The following is a 27,051-nucleotide window of genomic DNA, read 5'->3' as shown; positions in this document are numbered from 1 at the left end:
TTAGCGGCGTCCAAAATGAATAACTCAATTGTTCTGTTCCTAAATACAGTAGAGAAAGCGAATGAAGTTGTTGGAAAGGGAATAAACATACGTGGTTTATTTACTGCAGTACTACCTCTTTCTACTCCCGCTAAAAAAGTCACCATTTCAAATGTACCTCCCTTTATTAAAGATGAGATGTTGATGAAGGAATTGTCACACTTTGGCAAACTGATTGCTCCCATAAACAAGATCGCTATAGGATGCAAATCGGAGTTAGTGAAACATGTAGTGTCTTTTAGACGTTTCACGTATATGATTCTGAACGGAAATAGAACTGATCTGATCAGTTGTTGAATCTTCCAAAACTTTTGGCTCGGGGTCCTTCACATGCGGCAGCAGCAGCACTTTCCACCGCACCAATAACACGGGGCTGCCCCCCGATGTGCCTGACTATAAATCGGCGCTACTAAACATGGATACCGGCCGATGCCGATATATTAAAAAATGACAAATATCGGCCCGATATATCGGCCGGCCGATATATCGGTCGACCTCTAATTATTAATAACCTTGTTGCTTCATCTCTTTGGCATCGACTGACTTGTTGACCCACCACTACTTTTTCTTGCTAAGATACAATCAATGTTGATAGACTTATTCTGGGATAAGATGCACTGGGCGATTCATAGCATCTTGTACTTACCAACGGAAGAAGGTGGTCAAGGACTTGTGCATCTACAAAGTAGGACAGCAACATTTCGTGTACAATTTATACAACGTTTCCTGACAGGCCCAGAGTCTGTAAGTTGGAGACCAGTGGCAAGTGCTATTTTAAAAACTGGTGCAGGTCTAAATCTGGACAAATCTTTATTTTTATTGGACCCAAAACTTTGAATGTGGAGAAGTTTCCAGTTTTTTATCTGAATCTTTTTAAAGTATGGAGTCTTTTTAAACTCCAAATGAGAAGCAATCCCACATCGTTGTATTGGCTGTTGTAATGGCTTTTGGAAGAGCCATTGCTTTATGGTGCAAGACTGGACATTACTAATGCATCAATGTCACTGGCAAAAGCCTTTGTAAAGGCAAAAGTGGTGACTCTTCGTCAATTAACGAGTCTGGCAGGACCAGATTTTATGAGAGTGGATGCGGTGGCAACACAATTGGGGTTTAGATCCACTCGAGTAATTGAAAAAATACTACGGAAGATACAGACTATCCTTACAGTGGAAGAGACCAAATTACTTAAGAAACATGGTGAGGGAGAAATTACTCCCAATGATAAAGATTTTTTTCCAAGTTTGATGGTTTCACCTATTTTAGAGGAGGAAGGTGGAATTTTTCTGGATTCAGAAAAAGTAGTGGGCATGGACCTTGAAGAAGTGAAGGGCAAGAGATTGTACAAGTCATGTGTAAAATGTTTTAATAAAAAAACATTAAATGGAAAAACTGATACACCTTGGCGATTTGTGTTTTTAAGTTTTTAAGCCAAATTGGAAAACTTTTTACAAGCCACCATTAAATAAGAAAATTGGAGATTTGCAATGGAGGATTTTACATTGTATTATTGCTGTAAATGCTTTTATATCTGTGTTGAATCCTGATGTAGGCCATAAATGCCCATTTTGCTCACAAAGGGAGACTGTGTTAAATGTTTTTATGAATTGTCATAGACTTAAACCTTTATTTGAGGTTTTACAAATTTTGTCTTTTGAGTCTTTTGATGAAGAATTTTCAATGCAAGCTTTTATCTTTGATGTTAAATATACAAAGAGATGACACAGAGAGTGTCAGTTGTTAAATTTTTTTGGGGGCAAAAGCAAAATGGTAATATACATGAGTCGGAAAGATAAAATTGAACAAAATCAGGAATTTAATCTAGTGTTTATGTTTGGTGCTATGGTAAAGTCAATTTTGATTGATTTTAGGCTTTATAAAGTTACTTCATGTCTTGCCATGTTTGAGGATGTTTGGTGTTATGGAGGGGCTTTGTGCTCTGTTGTAGATGACAATCTTTATTTTTCTAAATTTATGTAATTTATTTTAAATTGTTTGTTTTTAATGCTTTAAAACACTTAAATTGTAATAAAAGTGTTTTCAAAATTCAAAATTCTCACTCTCTCTCTCTCTCTCTCTGGTGCATGCCAGGGTTTTTTGGGGGTGAGAGTGGCGTTGAGTGAGAACTGATCTGCAAAACTCTTTTTTCTTTTTTTTCTCTTTTTCTTTTTTTCTTGTCTTTCTTTTCACCTTTTTTTCTTTCTTTTTTGCATGTTCTGACTGTTTTTTTTTCTTAGCAAGCGGTTAATTTTTGAGCGCAACTGAGTTGCGTGATAGGATGGCGTCTCCTGAGACGCCACCTCTATCTTTGCAGCATGGTGTGCGGTGTGTACCTGATGACGGTGTTATGGTAGAGGACGTTCTCGTGGCAGTGGGAGATGAGGTAGGGTTTGAAAGCATTATTTATGCCTCCCGAATGAATAAAGCGGTTGTTGTATTTGTAAAAGAGAAAAACGCTGCTTGTAGGTTGATTGAAAATAGTATTGTCATACGTGATAATCTTGTGCAGGTTACTCCGCTTCATGCACTTTCTAGCAAAATCATTATTTCAAATATTCCGCCTTTCATTTCTAATGAGGCGTTGGAACGTGAATTAGTGAGATTTGGTAAGTTTGCTAGCGAGTTTAGAACGATCTCTTTAGGTTGGAAACATCCGTCTTTAAAACATGTGCAGTCTTTTAGAAGACAAGTGTACATGTTTTTGGACTCTCCCGAAAATACTTTGGATGTTTCTTTCCGTGTAAAACATGAAGAGAGATCATATATGGTTTATGCAAGTACTGGTAACTTGAGATGTTTTATTTGTGGTGACGTAGGGCATAAGCGGATTGCGTGTCCACGCAAAGAGTATGGAGGAGCGAAACAAATAGTTTCAGAGGGGGAGGTTGATGCTGTGATCATCTCAGGTGACAATGAAATAGCAGGTCCTTCTGGGTTACAGTCAGATACTGGTACAATAGCGCGTGTCATCTCTGAACCAGTGTCTGCGGTGCCGATACAGTCAGCCGAGTGCAGCGCTAGTGACGTCACTCGCAGCGGGAATGCTGAGAACCCCACAGCTGGAACTAGCGTCATTGTGCCAGGTAGCAGCAATGTTGAGCAAAGTAACTATGATGATGAAGAATCTGATGAAATTAATCCGAGCGGGTTATTAACGTGTACAGCCAATGATAGCATTGATGCCATGTCTGATGATACAGATTCAGTTGACATTGAGGGCTCACAGGGAGATCTTCAAAAGGAAATCTCCTTATATCCCCTTGAGGAAATAAATCACTTTTTGGATGACACTTTTGGCAAACAGGTGAATGTTAAAGATTTTTTCCCAGATATTGACAAGTTTGTTAGATCTGTTACAGTCTTTCAAAAAACAGTTGGTTTTGATATTTTGAGTGAAAAGAAGCGTTTTCGACTAAAGAAGCATATTACAGTGATAAGAAAATGTAGGAAAGAAAAAAAAAGTTCTTAAACTGATCAGGAATGCATCACATGGGTTTCTTTTCTTTTTCTTTTTCTTTTCTTTTTCTGTTATGTCTGTCTTTTCTCCTTTTAAATACATGTATGGCTAATTGAGGGTAGGCTCCATTAATGTTAATGGTGGGAGGGATAGACATAAACGTGATTTGCTATTAGAAAGCATACAGCTAAAAAGACTAAATGTTGTATTGCTTCAGGAAACTCATAGTGATGTAGATAATGAAGCTGATTGGAAAATGTGCTGAAAGGGGCAACAAATACTTAGTCATGGGACAAATCTTAGTGCAGGTGTGGCGATTCTTTTCTCTCCAGAAACTAGAGTTAATATTTTAAGTTCTGAAGAAGTTATAAAAGGTCGTCTTGTCTTAGTGAAGGTTGAAATTGAAGGGTTTTCTTTTTGTTTCATAAATGTGTATGTACCAAATGTGGGACATGAGAGAATTACGTTTTTAAAAATGTTAAGTGGAGTATTGAAACAGTATGACAACAATGATAATGTGGTAGTTGGGGGAGACTGGAATTGCACAGAAAATTTTACCATGGATCGAACTTCTGAGGAACCTCATATGCAATCTTCCATTTACTTGTCTAAAATAGTAAAAGAAGCTGAACTGTTAGATATGTGGAGGATTAAACATAATACTGCCAGACAATATACTTGGTTAAAAGTATCTGATGATAGAGTGAGTGCTGCCCGTTTGGACAGAATTTATATATCTAAATGTTCTAGTAATCGGGTTGTTGAGTGCTCTTTTTTTCCAGTGGGGTTTTCAGACCATCATATGGTTTTAATGTCATTGGTGTTATCCAAGTCTTCAAGGAAATCTTCATATTGGCACTTTAATGCCAAATTATTACAAGATGTTAATTTCTGTAAACATTTTGAAGGTTTCTGGGAATGTTGGAAAAAAAACATACTTTTGAAAAATTAAGACAATGGTGGGAAATTGGAAAAACACAAATACGAATGTTTTGTCACCAATATACAGTTAATTCCACAAATATGATAAAGAAAGCTATTCAAACTCTTGAACGATCTATAGTTTCAATAGAGAAAGACTTGTTGGATAGACACTATCCTGGTTTGTCTTACTGTTTACAACAAAAAAAGAGTGAGTTGGGGTCCTTTTTAAATGAAAGAGTGAAAGGAGCCTTGGTGAGGTCTTGTTTTATTGCAGTAAATGAGATGGATGCCCCAAGTGCGTATTTTTTTAACTTGGAACGTTCAGTAGCACAGCAGAAACAAATGGTCTGCCTCCGTCTGCCTGATGGAAGGGTCACCACTGACATTGCAGAAATGCGCCATCATGCAGTGGATTTTTATTCATGTCTATATACTGCAGAACATTGTGATTTGGACTGTGCTGAACAGTTATTTAAAGGCATTCCTAAATTGGACTCTGATTCTAAGACTGCCTTGGACTCTTTTTTAATGTTTGATGAACTTTCATCTGCTGCTACACAGCTCAGCTCGGGACGTTCCCCTGGTGTTGATGGGTTGACATCAGAGTTTTATAAACATTTTTGGGACCTTCTTGGTGTTGATCTCTATGAGGTTTTCTGTGAATGTTTTAAAGATGGATTTTTGCCTGTCACATGTCGCCGTGCTGTTCTTTCTTTGCTTCCTAAAAAGGGAGATCTGTCTTTGTTAAAGAACTGGAGGCCTGTTGCCTTATTGACCACAGAATATAAGATCTTGTCAAAATGTCTTGCCAATAGGTTAAAGAAGTACGTACACACAATAGTGCATAAAGATCAGACATATTGCATACCAAATAGGTCAATAATGGATAATTTGTTTTTAGTAAGAGATATTTTAGCTATTTGTAAAACATTTAATTTAGGAGTTGGATTAGTTGCCCTAGATCAGGAAAAAGCTTTTGACCGGGTAGATCATGTTTACTTATTCAACTTACTTAAAGTTTTTGGGTTTGGGGAAAGCTTTTTAAATTGGATACAACTCCTTTATGCTGTCGCTTCGTGTATGGTAAAAGTTGGGGGCGTTTTGAGTAAACCAATTTCTGTTCAAAGAGGAATATGACAAGGTTGCCCGCTGTCTGGTTTGTTGTACAGTATTGCTATTGAACCTCTACTTTTTAATCTAAGAAAGATTTTATGTGGGTTCTCAATACCAAATGTGATTCAGAACACAAATGTTTCTATTACTGCTTATGCTGATGATGTGACTGTGTTGGTTAGTGGTGGGCAAGATATTACTGCTCTGTCTGAAGTCCTTCATCTATATGAGAAGGCTTCATCAGCAAAGGTAAATTGGGCAAAAAGTAAGGCTTTTTGGGCAGGTCAAGATCCTCTACATTGTTTTCCATCACTGCCAGGAAAGCTTAATTGGGGTAAATCAGGGTTAAAAATCTTGGGAGTTCATTTTGGTTCAAAAGACTTTCAGAAGTTAAATTGGGAGGGTGTTATGGAGAAAGTATGCACCGATTGTCTCGCTGGAATTGGCTGCTACCCAAACTATCCTACAAGGGGAGAGTCTTGATTGTCAATAATCTGGTTGCTTCCACATTGTGGAACAGATTTAATGTGTTACAACCACCGGCTGGACTAGTGCAAGAAGTACAAAGAAAGTTAGTGAACTTTTTCTGGTCCGGACAACATTGGGTGCGTTCCTCTGTACTGTTTCTTCCTATACAAGAATGAGGCCACAGTTTGGTGGATATCAGGTCCAGGCTAATGACTTTTCGTTAACAAGCTGCCCAGAGACTATTATACTACAATGATAGTGCTTGGTCTGACACCGCTGTGGTACTTTTGAGAAGAGCTGGTGAAATGGGACTTGATAAGCATTTGTTTCTGATGAAGCTAGAAGAGAATGAGCTTACAGATCTGACTCCTTTCTATAAATCTGTTCTGGAAGCCTGGAAAGTTTTTGCATTTTCAAGATCACCTGAAGCACCTGCAGGGATGTGGCTGTTGGAGGAGCCATTGTTTTTTAACTCTTTCCTGCCTTCGAGATTACTATCTTCAGCCTTTCTGCGTTCACGTCTACTGTCTGCCGGGTGCACAAAGCTTTGCCATTTACTACACACCAGTTTGGAAACCTTGGGCAGGAAGGCTGGAGTTAAGTCAACAAGAATATTACAAAAGGTCATCACAGAGGTGATTGGAGAACTGGTTTTTAATTATTCTTTCCTGGACAATCCAGCTATAATAGATGAATGGAGAAGTGGATGTGAGTACTGTTTCCCCTCTCTGACTGTAAGAGCTGTGGTGGGGGACTGGCAGGAACAGAGGAAAGGTTTACTGTCTTTCAGAACTCCACAAATGGATGGATTTGAGTCAGTGGGAAAGAAAGCCCTTTAAGTTACCTGTGTAAAGGTGTTTAATTTACACTCTTTGACTGGGGTTCTTTCGACAAAATGGACAGAGGTTTTTGGTATTGACTCTTCCCCTAAAGGTAGTTGGCGTATCCTGTACAAACGTCCGATTGACCAGCGGACTGGTGACCTCCAGTGGAGGATTGTACATAGCTACTAACAGACATGTGGTGCATCTTGATCCTAGTGTTAGTGTGGGTTGTCCTTTTTGTGTAGAGACTGAATCTGTCTTTCATTTGTTTATGCAATGTACAAGGTTGATTGATTTGTTTTCCTTGTTAACAGAATGGGTTACATCTTTGGGTGAAACCTTTTCTTTTCAGTTGTTTATTTTTGGTCCAAAGTACACCGTAGAGCAAAAGAATGTTCTGGTATTAATTAATTTCCTTTTTGGTAATGCAAAATTAGCCATCTGGAGAACTAGAAAAAATAAGATATTAGGACAAGGTGCAGTAAATCCAATCTTCATGTTTTTGGGCCTAGTGGGTTCTCGTCTCAGAGTGGAATATGCGTACTATAAATTGGTTGGGCGTTTAGAGCATTTTATGGAAATTTGGGGGATAAACCATGTCTTATGTACAGTTTATGAAGATGAATTGGTGTTGAAATTTTAATGTTTATTTATTTATTTGTTGTGATGATGAATGACTGTCATCATCATCATATTGTGTTGAACAAACATGTCTGTTTATAATTGTTGATAAAATAAAAGTGTCTTAATCCTCTCTGTCTCTTTCAGTCTCTCTCTCTCTCTCTCTCTCTCTGTCTCTCTCTCTCACACTCTCTCTCAGTGTCGCTCTCTCTCACTCTCTCTCAGTGTCTCTCTCTCTCACTCTCTCTCAGTGTCTCTCTCTCTCTCTCTTGTTTGCTTTGCACATGTGTGGGCGTCTGAGGAGTGTGTAAGCATCTGAGCGAGTTGCGGTCTGTTTGAGTGAGTTCTTTTATTTTCATTTATTTTTTCTAAATATTTTGGTTTAGTGTATATTTAATTGTCGCTGATTTTATCACCCAAAGGGTGGTGAAAAAATGGGGACTGATTCAGATGGTTGTACTCCTGTAACCGCTAAGCATGGGTGCAAATGTTTTCCTGATGAATCCCTAACAGTCGAGGACTGTCTAACTGCGATTAGTGCCGAAGTTGGTGCTCGTAATATTGTGTCTGCATCAAGGATGAATAAATGGTTTGTCGTTTTTTTGAGAGAGGTTGGTATAGTTAAGCATTTGGTTGAATTTGGTTTATCCGTTAGGGATACTTTTTTACCAGTTTTACCATTGTCGAATCCATCTAAGAAGGTTATTCTTTCGAATGTACCTCCATTCATCGCCAATTAATCACTCGAGCATTTGTTAGGACGCTATGATAAACTATTGGGGTCAATTAAAATGATCCCTTTAGGACTAAAAAATCTGGAGCTCAAACATGTGATGTCGTTTAGACTTTCATGATCCTGGAAGCTGAATTTAAATCTTTGAATACTTCAGTGAAAACCACTTTGCTGGGCAAAGAATATACAATTTATGTCAGTACTGAATCAATGAGGTGTTTTACTTGCGGGAAGTATGGACATACAAAATTAGTATGTTCAGAGAACGATGCGGCTAGTATTAATGTGACTGAACTTAATCCTTCTACAGAACAACTGCCTTTAAATGAAGGCGAAAAAAATCACGGAACTGATCAGAAAATTTAAGCACCTATCTCTAAAGATGGTAAGAGCGCCAATGATCCTGTAACTCTGACGATGTAGTACAAACATCCGTGAATACCGTTGTAAGTGTAAATACAGTGCGTGATGAAGTAGAGAACGCAGGTCCCGATGAAATCTGTGAATTGGAGTGATCTGTAGAGAGTGCTGAGCTCGTGAGTGCTGGTGATGAGCCAATATATTCTCAGGCATCAGAATTCCGCTCAGCACAGGGGGATACTGGTATACTGATAGAAGGAAGTGAAGTTCAATCTATGGATTCTGATAGTGACACATCTGATATAGCAGAATGTAAGGGAGGTTCTGCAGAGAATTGTCACAGTTTGAAATCAAAGCATTCTTATTATACAGTTTGGCAAATAAATGACTTTCTTGATGTTACCTTCAATCAGAGAAGACCTAAACTTGAAAAATACTTCCCAGATTTACAACTTTTTCCTGATTCATGTTCATTGGTTATGAAAAAACAGGACTGGAGGAGCTTGATCAACCTATACGTTACAGGTTAAAAAAACATGAGGACTGTTAAAAAAGATTAAAAGCTTGTTTTAGGAAATATTTATGGGATCATGATTGTCAGATTATTTTTCTGGGTTTTTGGATACCCTAGCATCTTTTTCCCCATGACAATCATATATATTGGCTATTTTAACATTAACGGATGTTGGGACACAACAAAGAGACTCGCTCTGTTTAATTATTTACATTTTAAAAAAGCAGACATTTTGCTTCAAGAGACACATTCTGACTTACAGAACCAGACACGGTGGAATTGTGATTGGAAGGGAAATATTTTAATGAGTCACGGGACTAATCTTAGTGCTGGTGTCGCTACACTTTTTTCTCCATGTGTCTGTAACCAACCAGTTATGTTTGAGATAATTCCTGGCCGAGTTTTAAGAGCAGATTTTATGGTTGGACAAATAGGGTTTTCCTTTTTTAATGTATATGCTCCAAATGTTGGACAAGAGTGTAAGATATTTTTTTTAAAATTGTCTGCTGCTGTGTCACAGTGCCCACAGGATAATATGGAGGTAGTAGGAGGTGATTTTAACTAGAGTTGTTCCGATTCCGATACTAGTATCGGAAATATCACAGATACCACAACAAATTCTGGCATCGACATAGGCGAGTACATGAACCTATATACCGATCCGATACCATTTTCTTAAACAAGACCTATTTATGACCGTTAGCTTTGCCTAACCGCTGCACGGTTCTTCTTCGCTGCTCTGAATGCATTGCAAACACAGGAAGTTGGGCTGTGTTGCCACAAGCAACCCCTGTTTAGAGCAGCGAAGAAGAAATGAAAACGTGTTAGCAGCACTGATCTATATATGACTGGATCAATCATCGCGTTCTAAACTGCCAACAGACAGTGAAGCCGCTTCTATATTATACAACCCGAATTCCGGAAAAGTTGGGACGTTTTTTAAATTTTAATAAAATGAAAACTAAAGGAATTTCAAATCACATGAGCCAATATTTTATTCACAATAGAACATAGATAACGTAGCAAATGTTTAAACTGAGAAATTTTACACTTTTATCCACTTAATTAGCTCATTTAAAATTTAATGCCTGCTACAGGTCTCAAAAAAGTCGGCACGAGGGCAACAAATGGCTAAAAAAGCAAGCAGTTTTGAAAAGATTCAGCTGGGAGAACATCTAGTGATTAAGTTAATTGATATCAGGTCTGTAACATGATTAGCTATAAAAGCTTTGTCTTAGAGAAGCAGAGTCTCTCAGAAGTAAAGATGGGCAGAGGCTCTCCAATCTGTGAAAGACTGCGTAAAAAAATTGTGGAAAACTTTAAAAACAATGTTCCTCAACGTCAAATTGCAAAGGCTTTGCAAATCTCATCATCTACAGTGCATAACATCATCAAAAGATTCAGAGAAACTGGAGAAATCTCTGTGCGTAAGGGACAAGGCCGGAGACCTTTATTGGATGCCCGTGGTCTTCGGGCTCTCAGACGACACTGCATCACTCATCGGCATGATTGTGTCAATGACATTACTAAATGGGCCCAGGAATACTTTCAGAAACCACTGTCGGTAAACACAATCCGCCGTGCCATCAGCAGATGCCAACTAAAGCTCTATCATGCAAAAAGGAAGCCATATGTGAACATGGTCCAGAAGCGCCGTCGTGTCCTGTGGGCCAAGGCTCATTTAAAATGGACTATTTCAAAGTGGAATAGTGTTTTATGGTCAGACGAGTCCAAATTTGACATTCTTGTTGGAAATCACGGACGCCGTGTCCTCCGGGCTAAAGAGGAGGGAGACCTTCCAGCATGTTATCAGCGTTCAGTTCAAAAGCCAGCATCTCTGATGGTATGGGGGTGCATAAGTGCATACGGTATGGGCAGCTTGCATGTTTTGGAATGCTCTGTGAATGCTGAAAGGTATATAAAGGTTTTAGAGCAACATATGCTTCCCTCCAAACAACGTCTATTTCAGGGAAGGCCTTGTTTATTTCAGCAGGACAATGCAAAACCACATACTGCAGCTATAACAACAGCATGGCTTCGTCGTAGAAGAGTCCGGGTGCTAACCTGGTCTGCCTGCAGTCCAGATCTTTCACCTATAGAGAACATCTGGCGCATCATTAAACGAAAAATACGTCAAAGATGACCACGAACTTTTCAGCAGCTGGAAATCTATATAAGGCAAGAATGGGACCAAATTCCAACAGCAAAACTCCAGCAACTCATAGCCTCAATGCCCAGACGTCTTCAAACTGTTTTGAAAAGAAAAGGAGATGCTACACCATGGTAAACATGCCCCGTCCCAACTATTTTGAGACCTGTAGCAGAAATCAAAATTGAAATGAGCTCATTTTGTGCATAAAATTGTAAACTTTCTCAGTTTAAACATTTGCTATGTTATCTATGTTCTATTGTGAATAAAATATTGGCTCATGTGATTTGAAAGTCTTTTAGTTTTCATTTTATTAAAATGTAAAAAACGTCCCAACTTTTCCGGAATTCGGGTTGTAGATCAGTGGTTAGCAGTATGTCCGCTGTTTAGCAGTATTTCAGACTGGACCAACCAGACAGTAAAACGGCGACTAGGGATGCCACAAGTACTGGCACTTACCTACCAAGTCGGTGCTGAAAATGTAAAAAATGTGATGATACCAGCGTCTTTGTAGTACCGGTAGTACGTTACCGACTCCCGAGTATATTCGTTACCCGCAGCTGCGTTCAGTCGCTTCCTTGTTAGTCTAAGCGCAGGGCTCCAGACTGTAGCCGAATATATACTAGTGTCTGTGAAGATTAAACTGCAAAATACTATTTAAATATTACTCCTGCAAATTCTACATCTCTGTCGGTGACGGGCGAGATGCGCGGGAGCTCACTGTTTTGTAGTCTCTGCCGTGTGTCACTATATGAGGATACGAACACATATAACGCCACTTCATGAGAATTTACCGTTTCATTTGAGAAAACTGTCATATCATAAACACAGACACTCAAAGACCTTCATGGCAACCCATCAAGATAAATGTTTGGTTTAACGTGAGTAAATTGACAATATATTAAGCTACTATTGTAGCCTACAGTAGATTTAGCTATGTCTCTATGTAGTAATAATAATACGTCTCTGTTAATAATAATAATTATGCCTAGACGGTTGATTGCTTTTTACTTGTTTTGTTGTAAAGAGATTCTGCACACCATAAAATAATTCTAGCAATTTACACAGGGCTAGTAGTATATACAGCTGTATATACAGATACACACCCAGGTATTGGATCAGTACTCGGTATCGGGAAGAGAAAAGGGGTATCGGAACATCTCTAATTTTAACTGTACTATAAACCCAGATTTAGATAGAAATCATGGTGAACCTCACCCAAGTTCTACAGAAATTGTAAAAAATTGTATTGATTATCATGATTTTGTTGATTTATGGAGAGACAATTTTCCTGGAGTTAAACAGTATACCTGGTTAAAAAATAACTCAAGTTTTTTGTCTGGAGCGAGACTTGACATATTTTATGTTGCTAAGAGTACTAGTGGTAGGTTTTATAACAGCTTAATAGTACCATCATTTTTATCTGACCATCACTATATATCTGTAGCAGTTTCTGTCTTGTCTTCTAAAATCCGCAAATCACAATGGTACTTTAACAACAGCTTACAGGGTCACTCTTTTATTCACTCTGTGCATATTAAGTTGATTTGCCAACAATATATTGCCCATAATAACAGAACTCTCAAAGAAAAATGAAGTCACTAGAAGAAGATTGTAACAATGTAAAAACTTCATCATCATGGGAAGAAGGAGGCGGGAACCAGGGGCTAGGACAGAAAGACAAGGCGAGAGAAAAGGAGATGAAAGGATGTGAAACGAGAAGGGAGAGAGGGAGAGAGGAGAAAAAAACAATAATAAATAGTTCTGGTTCCCAGACACACTGCCACTCGGCCCCCCACCAGCTGGGTGAACTCCTCTGCGGTGCCTGGCAGCGGCACTGGACGGCCCTCGATGGATGGCGACGGCTCCTCCGTGTTCGGGCAGCCGGCATGAGTCCCCCGTTCCCTTCTCCTCCCGATTCCATCGCGGATGGCAGCAGGCTCCGGCCCCCTGGCGAATGGCGATGACTGCTCCGCTTCCTCACGGACAGCAGCCACCCCTAGCGGGCGGCCGGCATTGAGCTCGTCCGTCCTCGGAAACTAACTCCAGCCCACCGCCTTGAGCTCGAGCGAGGTTCACCCCAGCCCGTCCCTCCTTCCTCCTGGGTTTCGGCACCAGTGTAATGGAGTACAAACTTCATCATCATGGGAAGAAGGAGGCGGGAACCGGCGGACATAAAGCCCAGGCCTGGTCCTCTCTCGTCCTTTACTGTCGTCGCTCCTCTTTTGTATCCTTCCGATCTCCTCCGTGGGACTCGAGACCAGTGAATGGAGCAGGTGTCACTCATTTCCTAATCACTCCACCGGCCTCCCTCCGTTCCCATGGCTCTTGGCCCCACCCCACTCATCACAAAGATATTCTGAGACAAAGTTGCCATGGTGACTCTGCTGATTCCATTGAGAGAAATAAATTACTTCTAAAGGCATTGTTGGAGGAACAAGTAAGACCAGCCCTCTTAAAGACCATATATTCTCAGCTAAAGGAAATGGATGCTCCCTCTGCATTCTTCTTTGGTCTTGAAAAAAAAAACAAGAGAACAGAAGTATTTTCATAAACTGTCTACCATCTACCCCAAGGTGGTGTGATAACCAATCACCAGGAAATCCGTACTAATGCTCTTTACTTTTATGAGGACCTTTTTTGTGCTGAACTGTGTGATAGAACAGCAATGGGGCAACTTTTGTGTGATCTACCACAATTATCAGAAGAAGATCTGCAAATCCTTGACAATCCTATATCTTTGCTGAACTTTCTCTGGCTGTCCAAGAGCTGAGCCCTGGGAAATCGCCTGGTTTAGACGGTCTTTCAGCTGAATTTTATCATATTTTCTGGAATTTGATTGGAGGACTTGTATGCAGTCTGTCTGGAAAGTTTTAACCAAAGGAAACTTTCACTGAGCTGTCGGAGGGCAGTTGTAACTGATTCCAATAAAGGAGATCTTGGGTTCCTTAAAAACTGGCAACCTGTGTCATTGATCTGTGTTGATTTAAAAATTTATCTGAAATTTATCTAAAGCAATAACTAATTGACTTATAAATATATGGCAAATGTAATACATGAAGATCAGTCATTCTGTGTACCTAAACGTAAACATTTTGATAATCTTTCTCTTAAGAGACATTATTACAGTTGCACAAAGACACAAACTGGACATTGGATTCCTTTCTTTGGATCAGGAAAAAGCTTTTGACAGGGTGGACCATCATTATTTGTTTAAGACCCTGGAGGCTTTTGGTTTTAGTACACATTTGATTCCTTGTCCAGCTTCTGTATAGTGATATCTACAGCATGCTACAGATTAATGGGTCTTTAACCAGGCCTTTCCCTGTGACTAGGGGAATAAGACAAGGATGCCCTCTCTCTGGTCTTCTGTACTCTATATCTATTGAACCTCTGTTAGTTATGCTGAGGAAACAGCTGTGTGCTATTGATGTCCCAGGTTTTCCAGAAGTAGCCCCTGTGAAGCTTACAGCTTACGCAGATGATGTAACAGTGATAATTAAGAGCACTGATGATGTTACTGAACATATTTTTTGTTGGAATACATTTCAGAAAGCTTCATTTGCTCGTATTAATTGGGATAAATGTGCATCTTTGTTGTTGGGAGAATGGGAGGATCCGGGACCACCCCGATTGCCACAACAATGTAAATGGGCTCAGGGTGGTATTAAAGTACTTGGGGTTTTTTGGGGGGACAAAAATATTAGCAATGAGATTACCTGCTCCTTTACAATGGGTTATATTTGGTTTGTCTATATTAACAGACCTAGTTGGAATAGGCCTTGATAAACAGTTGTTTTTAATGGAAAATTCTTTTGAAGAAAGGGCAAACTGTCTCTTCCCTAATTTTCATTTTTCCCATTGTTTTTTAACCCCCTTATAAAACTACCATCTAGTTTGTCTTGTTTTATTTAACAGTTTTTAAGTGATGGGATCAGTACAGTGATGGATTTAATTGCTTTGACACAATGTCAGTGGTAAACTGGGCTCTGGATAGGATAATCAAGTGTATTAGGGATGCCATTCCTCCTGCATTAATTTTGAATTAATTTTTATAAATGTAGCTCTGGTAAATGGTTTTTCACCTCAGAACTTCCCTGAGTTGAAGGTGATCCCTAAAGATATGGGAGTTGGGGGGTGATCTGAATCAGAATAGAATTTTGCAAGATCGAAAAATAAGATTTGCAAGCTTGCAAAATGTAAAAAAAAAATAAAAATATCTCTGCAAACATTATGTTGTTTTTGAGATTTCCTTCTTCAGAACTGCAACATTTTTTTACGATGTTGCGCAAATAATTTTTCAGAGTTTCAAATTTGTCAGTGTTCTCCCACTGTATTAGATTGTTTTCCAGGTTTGAAACCTTGTAAATGGTGATCTGAAAACTGGTGTGCGAATGTGTGAATTTTTTTTTTGAAACTCTGAAAACAGAGCTTTGCAGGCTTGCAAAGTGGTAAGAAAAAATTACATCTCTTCAAACGTAATTTTGTTTTTGAGTTTTCCCTCTTCAGAAGTGCAACACTCTTTTTTATGGTGTTGTGCAATCATTTTTTCAGAGTTTCGAATTTGTCACTGTTCTCCCAGTGTATAGTTTGTTTTCAAGATTTGAAACCTTGTAAATAGTGATCTGAAAATTGGTGAGCGAATAGGTGAAAAAAAGTTTTGAAACTCTGAAAACTGAGGTTCGAAAGGGCGAAACTTATTACATTACATTACGTTTGCACTCCTATTGCAGACTATTTTTTCAGAGCTGAGTTTACAACACCCACTTTGCGGAGATACGCACACACAGTTGCGAGCTTGCGTCTCACGTGATTTGTGGCAGTGTTGTCACGCAGCTCTGCTCTGAAACTCTGAAACTCAGACTGAGCGAAAATGAAGCTTCGCAACCTCGCAAATAAAAAAAAGCCTGGAGGGAGGGCCTTCTGCTCTTGGCCAATGCTTTGCTGTCTGCTTATGGTGATTTAGTTTTTCATAATGTGGCGAAGAAAACTCTTTATTATATTGGTGTTAAATCTGTGCATGTTGTACAGTTACAAGGAAGGTCAGCAGAAGGCACAGATGAACAGAAGGTCTTTGCTTGGCCAACAATAAAATTTAATAAACGCCCCTTTTTTCTACTTTCTTTCCAATATTTAAAACCATAAATAAAACCAACATTTCAAAAGACAACCTTGAAACCACGATTTATAAAGTTATTGGCTTCTAAAGTAAGGAGTCGACTCTAAATCGCTGAAACGAGTCGTTATAGATTTCAAATCTTTTGCCCATCTCTTTGTACGTAACGAGAACACTTTGCATAATAATCTCCGCCTTCCGTCTTGGTAGAAACAAAAAAAAAAACAGACTCGGTGGGCATTCTGTGACAGTTCCCACAAGTGCACCTTAATAAGTAAATCGTCATAAACGAGTGCAAGAAAGCTCATTGCTTTATCACGTAATTTACCACATACAAAGTTTAAACTTACCACTGAGAAACGTCCTGGTCAATTCGTTGATTTAATTGTGTGGCCGGTTGAACGACTTGGTCTGTTTCCTTTTCAGATTCTGGCTCATATTGATAAGGCAAAATAGATGCCATGGTATTTATGTACTGTAATAATACCCTATCTAAAAACATCCGAAGGTGAGCTATGGGCGTTTCGTTCTACAGCGATATCGTTGACTTGATTGCAAATCAATGCACAGACACTATTAACTGAACAGAGATGACATAACTGAATCCAATGATGAACTGCCTTTAACTATCATTTTTGCATTATTGACACTGTTTTCCTAATGAATGTTGTTCAGTTGCTTTGACGCAATGTATTTTGTTTAAAGCGCTATATAAATAAAGGTGACTTTGACAACACGTACATGTGGAAAAACCAATCAAAACTATGTCAGTTGACCAATCAGAACACCGTATGCTACCGAAAGGTGGGGTTTAAAGAAACTGAATCTTTTGAACAGCTTCGCGCAAAACGTTTGGGGATCTCTGAGAATTTAGGTAATTTTAAAATGATGTTTTTTTAACCTTGCATGGATTAAAACCTGTTGTACAGGACTTATAAACAGTGATAGGAAGCTTCATCTTACTGGCTCTTTAAGCAATGTGTGAGAAAACTCTTCCTCTGCAATATCTGGTGAAACATCCATATTTGGAAAAAAGTCATTGTTATCAGGTACACAACCATTATTGTATCCCATTATTAACCTCATCTCTTCTTCAGTTAACCCTCTCAGGCTCAAATTAAGTTTTAGTAACTTAGTAACTTTAGTAACCTTTAGTAAAGTTTTTATTACTCCAGATACATAAAATATGTATCTGGAGTAATAAGGTTTTTAGTTTTTAACTGTTGCAAATCAGCAACGCCTGCCTTGAGAGGGTTTTAAGAGTCTTTTAACTTGGTCCAAGAAACCTCCAATTATCCTCCTTGATTTTATTCCTAGACACTGTGCCGTTGCATCAACTCTGTCAAAGTTGCATGGCTCGATTGCTATAGAATATAACATCCCCAATAGGGAAAACCCCTGTCTTATCGCTCTGATTACTCGAAAAGGAGAACTTAAACCACCATTGACCTTAAGAATACCTTCAATGTCACTATATAGCATCCTAATTAAATTAATTAATCCAGAGGGAAAACCAAAACTCTTAAAAACATTCCATAAGTACTTGTGCTCTACTCGATCGAAGGCTTTCTCCTGATCTAACGAAATGAGACCGAAATTTTGACCTGTCAATTTCGCCACATCAAAAACATCTTTAATTACAGCAATGTTATCAATGATCGATCTTTCAGGCACACAATATGACTGATCCTTATGTATTATTTGCTCCATTACTTTCTTTAAACGATTAGCCAAAGCTTTTGACAATATTTTTAAATTAACACATAAAAGAGATACTGGTCTCCAATTTTTTATTTCCTTCAAGTCTCCCTTCTTTGGTAACAAAGTTAACACTGCACGTCTACAACTTAAAGGTAATTTCTCCTTCAGTATGCTATCACTCTTTCTTCCTTCAACACTTTCCACTTTCTCTGGGATTTCCAACTGTTAATTCCTCATTACTTTGGTGAGCTCGGTTTTCCGACTCTGACCCATTAGCCGACACACCAGCCCTCTTATCTTTGGCGCTAATTGTTAGCGCTCTATCCTGTACATCACTCTGCAAGGAAGCAACCTGCTCAGGACATGAACGAGCTAAGTGCCCCTGTTTATTGCATCGAAAGCATTTCATTGTTTCAGTTGTAGCAAAAATAACATAATCAAACCCTTCAATTCTAAATTTCAACACAATGTTCAGTTCCTCCATATCGTTTTTCAAAATCATATAAAGTTGCCTTCGGAAAGAAACAACATGTTTCAGAAGAGGAGACTTACAACCTACTGGTATCCTCTTAATTGCCGAGATAATTTGTCCATGTCTTTGTAGTTCACGCTCCATTATCTCATCGCTTATGAATGGAGGCACCTTAGAAAGAACAACCCTCCTCGCAGGATTTACAAGCGGAAAAACCTCAAAGTATTCTTCTCTAATAACTACCCCTCGTTCAACAATCAAATCAACTTTCTCAACTGTTTCCAAAAAGATTACCACAGCACTATTTATCCTTGCTGCCGACTTTATGCAGCTATATACTACTATCTGTCCTAAAGCCAAACTACATTCTTCAACGGAATATTCCACGCCGACTCGTCAATTGCACCAGCGCCATGCCTCAAAAAAGAGGTACTGGCCAGCACCCAGATAAATATTTTAAAAACCACTCCTAACAAAATCTTTATTTGCCACAACCAATAAAAAAAACAAGACGCGAGTCACTGTAAGCTAGATAAAGTTAAAAAAAAGAAAAAAAGTATCACTCACCACGCTCTCAACCATACACCTCACGTACTCGTCACACTCGCGCATGCGCACAGAGAGAGAGAGAGAGAGAGACACAGAGAGAGAGAGGGAAAGAGAGAGAGAGAGAAATGGAAGTTGCGTGTATTCGCGTCTGTGCGTTTATCTTTTTAGAGTGAGTTTACTTAAAAACAGCGATTGTATCCTCTCGTTGCTGGAAAATATAATGTAGCGATCCAGTATTAAAACTGTATTTAATAAAAGTCATGGGGCAGCGTTGACAAGTTTTTCTCTTGGATGTGTGAGCTGCGCGATTTCCGATATGTGTGTGTCTGTGTGTGTGTGTGTGTGTGTGTGTGTGTGTGTGTGTGTGTGTGTGTCAGTAAGCAGCTCATTAAAACAGAACGATAATTAAAGGCTCTAATGCACACCAGTATATGTGTGTATTGTAAGAGCTAGACGACAAATGATGGCGTTTGACGTCATGGTAGTAGTGTCCCAATCCTTAGGGGAATATTTTCTCCCCTACCACTTCACACTCTGTTTTAAGGGACAAGGGGAAGGGGTAGGCGTAGTGGTATAAAATAGAATTGGGATTGGGCCTAACTGGCCAAGCTAAACTAGCTATTAATAAATCCCATCAGTGTAAAAATGCAGGAAATGATTTTGATATGGTAGCAATGTTTAAGTCTATAATAGAATCCCAGGTGATGATAGAGTATACATATTATCAATATAGTGATGATGTTGCTTTCTTTGAATGGAAGTGGGGTGTGAGACAGCCACTGAAAATGGAACCTTAGCATTTCATTGGTGAAATGGTTTTGATCATTTGTTAATTATTTAAAAAAAAGTTTTGTTTGTTTTAAAACCCTTAAATTGTTTTGAATAAAAGGGGTTTCAAATGTCTCTCTCTCTGTCGGGATGGTTCATCCAGAAACACACTGGACATTGTCACTCACTCCAGACCTCTCTGAATGTGGAGCGCAGGAGATGACTTCAGTTGTCTCTCCGCTGGAGGAGGTTTGGTCGCTGGCTGAAGGGCAGTGCTGTATTCCAGCACAAATGCTGACAGATGTACCACACACCGCTGAAGGATCCTGGACAATGGGTTCATATCAGGAACAAACATCTGCCCTCTGACTAAACACACTGCTTATTTCCTCCAATAAGGTGTGCGCTCCAGGTCACATGTCCAGAGCCTCTGCAGACACACGGATTGAGCTTTAGGTGGTGCTGAAACACTGTAAACTGATTAACAGATGTGTTTGACTCCACACACACTGAACACGTTTGCATGTGAAATATTACACACACATCCACAGTGATGCTCATCCTGGCTTTATTGGAGATGGACTGGACGTTTAAGGTGGCTGGAGTTAAGAGATGTGAGCAGACAGTCTTAAATGAAGCTGCGTTCTCTCTCCTGTGTGTTACTGAGCTGCTGCTGAACTGCTTCATCTGTGCCTTCTGCAGAAATACATGCCTTCATCATCATTCCACAGGCCCTGATAATCACAATAGAGCATGATGCTGCTGTTTCACATACATACAGATATGATCACATGACTCACAGCCCCCAGGAGAGCTGGTGATCATGTGACCTCAGCGGGAGGCTTGGATTGGCTGTGGGTTTGTAACCAGGCAGAGAGTAGCTGTGTTCCTGGTTCTGGATCAGTGATGCTGATCACATGTGCGTGAGGAAACCCCTCTCACCGGACCAAACCAGACAGTCAGGATTAAACAGGTCTTACTATTATATCATGTGTTATATAGAAACTGAATCCTACATGTTGCCAATTTCTATTATAAAACTGAATTTATTTAAAAATAGTTCCCTGAGCAATTCCTGAAGACCTGACTTAATATTATTAATGACAACACTTTTTAAATACGATTGGACTGGGAGCACAGATGCTGCAATAACATTGTTCTAAGTGTTCCTGTAGCTCAATTGAGCTCCTTTCACACTGCCATTCCGGCAAATACACGGGTAAAGTGTTCCGGCAATTGTTCCCGGGTCGCTAGATTTTGCACTTTCACTGCCAGTGATAACCCGGGATATGTGCGTGCTTTCACACACAACCCGTAAAGATCCCGTAACGACACGTGACATCAGGGCGTGACGTGTGATGTACGAGTCGAAAACGTTAGGCACGTTATACTTTCACTGAAGCAAGCGAACGATCTCGGCGTCAGCGCGGAAAGTGAGGAACTAACTGTTCTCTGCTTCATTACAGTTTGCACATATTTTTTTGTCGCGAACGTTGATCTTTCTGCAAAACAGCCAGTAAAAGAGCCGCGCGATAACGTGCATCATCACTTCGACACGGCATTAGATCTGGCTTTTGTTCACACAGCGCTCGTCCCGGGTCGAACCCAGCAATGTTACTAGGTCACCGACCCGGGTTCAATGCCGGAATCAATCCCGGGACGTGTTTGCTTTCACACAGGAGGCGACCCGACAATGTTCCGGCAATATGCCGGGTCCGACGTGCAGTGTGAAAGGGGCTTTGGTAGAGCATTGCGCTATCAAACGCAAGGTTGGGGGTTCGATTCCCCGGGAACACATGATAGGTAAAAATGTATAGACTGAATGCACTGTAAGTCGCTTTGGATAAAAGGATCTGCTAAATGCATACATTTAATTTTAAATGTAATTTAATAATGTAAAATAATAAGATAATGCATTTTTGGAACACTCAAGCATAAAAACCTGTTCTAGTACACCCCAAAAACCAAATCAAGACTTCATTATAGGGATGTTCATTTTAACCGGTTAACCGTCAACCGACCATTAAGAATTTGGATTGATTTAATACAACCAGTTAAATGGTTAAAATTCTATTTATTTATTTATTTATTTTCAGGAATTTATCAAAATATTCAAAAAGGTTGGCTGCATGGTTAAAATAGACCTATATAAAAAGAGAGAGAGAAAAAAAACAAGTCACGTTTTATCATTTCATTCAGAAATAATAAGAAATGCCAACGTGAAAAATGTTTACAAACATTATAATAAACACTGTAAACATAGCTAGGCTGTTTTAGTTCTCCTCATTCCACAACAATCATTTTAATAAACAGTTTTTAGAAACGAACAAGAATTAAAAATGTAAGAAGCTATAGCAATATAAACGACAAGCCAAAACTAATTCATTTTGGCCAGAACGAAACTGAAACCAACGTTGGGTCTCTCATTCGACACAAAATCAAATGTCTCCATATTTGCGAGGTATTTGAATGCCTTTTGTGCAGCACAAAAACAAACCGAGACTCTGCGTACTAGGCTTTTCGTTCATTTTCTTTATTTATTAAGTAAAGATATTTTTTCTTGTATAGGCCTGTTTATTCGTTTTATATATATATATATATATATATATATATATATATATATATATATATAAAACAAGCTTGTTTGAAGCCTACAATTGTAGCCTACATAAATAGGTGAAGCAAAACAAATATTTGGATCGTCCCTTATTTTTTCCCTTATTTTCTTAAAGAATAAACACTTATTTTCTACAAGAATAAACATGATAACATATTACTAATTCATATAGAAATAATTTAAGCAGTTAAACCCTATTTTTAAACTTGAATTTAAATACTATTAAACTAACTTTAAAATCTCAAGGAGTTTATAAATTAAAAAGGATAAAATGTCACAGTGTATGGAAGCATATGGGTAGCAATATTCAATTTGGAATGGCAATGCATTTCTGTATTTACATTTACATTTTCCAATACATTTGTGCCACATTTGGTGCAAAATGGAACTGAAAATTAAATAACATAATTTTCATTTGCCATGTCATACACTAATTTTAATATGTAAAATGAATACTAATTTTAATGCTTTAAAAAGTTGCAAAAGATTTTTATAAATGAACAATTCCTGTATAAAATGGGACAGCAACCTTTAGATCAAACATTTTAAATCGTCCACAGCTGAGCATCGCGGGAGGCTGATCTGCGCCAGAGCGCGTGAAGTGAATGTGATGAACGAAGTTATTTTCAGATGCAATGAAAAAAAACAAAAAACAAACCCTGGATAGCCTAGGCTCTGTTCTGATGTATATAATAATTATAATTACTGTTAACCCAGAGTAACACATTTTAACAGATTAATCACCTATTTTCATTTGCTGCATGTTTTCTTTATTTATTTTTAAACACGCTAAAAAATAAATTAAGTTTGTGAGAGGAAAAATATATGAGTCGTGTATAGGTTGCATTTTAACGGATTAATCACCTATTTTCGTTTGCTGCATGTTTTTTTTTATATTATATAAAAAATATAAGTTATATATCATGTATAAGTTGCATTATATTACATTTAGAAATAACAACGGCTGGCCTAATAATGTTATAATGTACCAACAGGATATATTTAGTTCCCTTCACTTTACAACAAATCCTTTAAATTTAACAAATATATCAGAACAAAACAAGAATTAAAAATATATAATTCTAATGGATAAATATAATTGCAGTATATAATAATATAGGCTTAGCTATAAACAAATAAAAAATAATAATAATTTAAAGCTAAGCATAAGGTTGGGCTTTCTCATTCTCTCACTCGGGAGAAATCCAAACGTTTCCATATTTGTGATGTTGCCCATTTGAAGCTTAACTATTATTCATGAGGTAAATAGGCTTTGTAGTTCACACGTGTTTCAGTATCGATGGAAATAAATCATAATTAACAATATGTCAAAGTGGACCGCTCTTCGCGCGAATGGCTGAACGACAGTTGTTTCCAGTGAATATGTGCACGAGACACCAGCGAGATCAAACAGCAGAAACAGAAAATACTCAATCTTTGGTCACACATAAGGCATAATTCAAAAATGCAAAGTGTTAGTAGTTTGAAAAAATCAAGAATAAAAACAGAGTTAATAATAATTATTGCTAAATGCTGGACCGTTCTCATTTCGCTGTGCATATGGAACCTGAAGAATTTTTTAAACCAAGAATGAACCGAAATGAAAATGAAATGAAAACATTTAGCTTTTTATCAGTGTATATAATATATATATATATATATATAATATATATATATATATAGAATAATTACACACACATACATAGGCCTTATATTTATTTACTGTTTAATAACAATAGCATGCATATGATCCTTTGTGTAAAGGTCTTCTTTTAATTTTTGATGAGTAGACTGTAGCCTAAGACTATCTTACGTTTTAAAATTAACTCACTGTAAATGTTTGAATATTCAGTAAAGATGTTACAGTGTTATATGTTGTTTTACTTCCTTCTTTTATCTCATTTTACAATTACATTTATTTCGCAATCCGTCCCTTTGCGCCATCTGGCGGTAGTTTCGCGAATGATTTTAACACCCGACTGAATTACAGTTAGCGGCGGTAATCCCCATTTAGGTTGTCCACCTACTGTATTTTGTATTTAAAGCTGTCAGCTGTGGGGATAGTGAAAATATTGTTAACAATTCTCGTTTATAGTCATTAATGATACGGCTTCTTCTGAACAAGATCTTAGGTATGCTCTGTTCTGTTAATGTGTGAACTTACTTGAAGTGCACTTGTCATCCAGTAATCCCAAAAAGCTTTGTTACTTTATAACTAACAAAGTATCAGTTTTAAGATGATTTCCAATCCATAATGAAATTCAAACAGTAAATAGTTCTGGCACTCTTTAATTCGGCAGGCGTACTTTCTCTTTACTACTAGAGAACATAATGTACATGAGTTATCATCAAAAGGAGGATATTTTATAAAAGAGCCTACAGTACAACAGTTTCAAACTGCAGAAAACATGTAAAGCTTGTAAACATTGCCATGTAATATACATTTACCTCAGAATCACCCTTCGGTGTCCATAAGCTCATCAGTCAGCTAGAAAAATAACCGTAAAGAGGAGCATGTTCCTATAATTATACATTATTGCATTTTAATAATTTTACTTAACCTGTTGTCTACATGATTCAACTTCTATAAAATTGCATTTTATGAATTACGAATAACAGGCTGAAAGTGTGAAAGTCATACACTCTTAAAGATTCGTAAAGATTCTTCAGATGTTAAAGGTTCTTCACGAAACCATTTAGACAAAAAGGTTCTTCTATGGCATGGTGAAGCACCTTTATTTGTAAGAGTGTAGACGTCTACAGATGAAGCGAGGAGCCCAGTCTACTCTCAATGACCAAGAGATGATTATGATCATGATACTGGTACAGATTCTGTCTAATAACCAATGTAGGAAAAGACATGTAATTCCCACTTTAAGTGAAGCTTAGTCCCCAGGTCATCTACAAGATGGATTAAAATGCTGATCTAGTCAAGAAAAGATGAGACATAAACACATGACAGTATGATTGAAATGTTAAAATGAAAATAATAATTATAATAATAATAAACTACTCTGTGGCATCTAAAAAATCATTTGGCACTTAAGTTATTTTCTTCCAGGATCCAGTGGCCCTTGCTGTATTTCTGTGTTATCTCCAGACCACAGCGCCCTCTAGCGGCTCCTAGAGCTACTACATCTGACCCAATACATCACACTGTGAGATCAGGAAGAATAGAGGAGAAATACAATAATAACACCAAGTGACGTTTTGTCCAACAAAATACAAAATACACACTGATTAAACATGTTTTAAAGACATTGAATGAACTGCTGGCCATCTCTGCTGGGAAATGAGACGAGAGCGAGTCTTGAGTCTGTCCTGGACTAAACCAGTCAAGAGTGCAGGTCTGAGGAGAACGCTCCAGTGTCTCTGTACATTCAGGGTCATGACCTCAGAGCGATCAGAGTCCAGCTTCTCTCTCAGCGTGTCAGTGCGCAGGAACACACAGATGACCAACCGTGATCAGTCCTCTAACTGATCTGCTCTGTGCTTCTGATCAGGGTCGACATGTCAAAACCGGACAGCTGGCAGCCATCAAAGTCATGGACGTGACTGAAGTGAGTGCACACAGCTCACAGAGCCACGCTGAACAAATGAAGAGTGTATTACTGTATATGAACACCAGGAGGAGCTCTGAGCTCACATATTGCACATCTGTCCTCCTGCTGTGTGTGTGTGTGCGCGTGTGCGAGTGTGTGTGTGTGTGTGTGTGTGTGTGTGCTCAGGATGAAGAGGAGGAGATTAAGCTGGAGATTAACATGCTGAAGAAATACTCTCATCACAGGAACATCGCCACGTATTACGGCGCATTCATCAAGAAGAGTCCTCCAGGACACGACGACCAGCTGTGGGTCAGTCTCACACACACACACACACACACACGCTTCACCTGCCACCCTGTGCTCAGAAACAGCAGTGTTCAGATAGAGAGTCTGCTGCTGTCACATCTACATCTGATTCCACAGCAGACGTTAGGATGTGACAGAGAGCAGCTAGACCAAACCGAGTGTGTGTGTGTGTGTGTGTGTGTGTGTGCACACATGCAGCCCATCTACCTCACTAAATGATTTGATTTGATTTATTTATAACTGGAATTTCAGTGTTTTCTAATATACAGTCATTAACAGCCACCAAATGCGGCTGATTTCAGTCATGTTAAAAAGAAGCACATGCTTCCCGCCTGCTACAGGAAGTGGTTTTGGTCTATATAGCTAATTAAGTCTTTCATGACAACTGTAAGGAAGTTGAAGTTTTTATAATTCACCCATTTAAATTATATTATGCCTTAAAGTCCTGCATAATTAAAGGCGTGGCCTCTTGAGTGACAGGTGGATTTGTGCTGATGTCACAACGGTCGAGCTAGGTTCTGTTCTAAAATACTAATTTAATATTATACACAGTCATTGTTATGATTACATTGGTTAGGCAGAATGTGCATGTCACCACAGATTTTATTTATTTTTTATTGTTAAGTGAAATAATGAAATGACTGTATAGCATTAAATCAGGGTTTTAGAACTGCAGAATACACACACACGCACACTCACAGATCTGCCTCGATCTTGAAGCTCATTTGTTCTGGATGTGATGTGAGTACTGAGTGATAGGACATGTTTACTGCCTCAT

The 27,051-nt window shown here is 38.5% G+C and overlaps 1 protein-coding gene across 4 annotated transcripts in view; it reads left to right on the top strand.

Moving 5' to 3' along the window:
- Positions 1 to 27,051, top strand: part of map4k4 (mitogen-activated protein kinase kinase kinase kinase 4) — an 85,364-nt gene that overhangs the window by 18,164 nt on the left and 40,149 nt on the right. For all 4 annotated transcript variants that reach the window (XM_059561350.1, XM_059561352.1, XM_059561353.1 and 1 more), the window contains exons 3-4: positions 25,926 to 25,982; positions 26,151 to 26,276. In XM_059561350.1, coding sequence (XP_059417333.1) covers positions 25,926 to 25,982; positions 26,151 to 26,276 — 183 coding nt within the window. The remainder of the gene's footprint in view (positions 1 to 25,925; positions 25,983 to 26,150; positions 26,277 to 27,051) is intronic.

This window comes from Carassius carassius, chromosome 11 (assembly GCF_963082965.1).
Source record: "Carassius carassius chromosome 11, fCarCar2.1, whole genome shotgun sequence".
Taxonomy (NCBI): domain Eukaryota; kingdom Metazoa; phylum Chordata; class Actinopteri; order Cypriniformes; family Cyprinidae; genus Carassius; species Carassius carassius.
The sequence above is the reverse complement of the archived record's forward strand: the minus strand, read 5'-3'. Positions and strand labels throughout refer to the sequence as shown.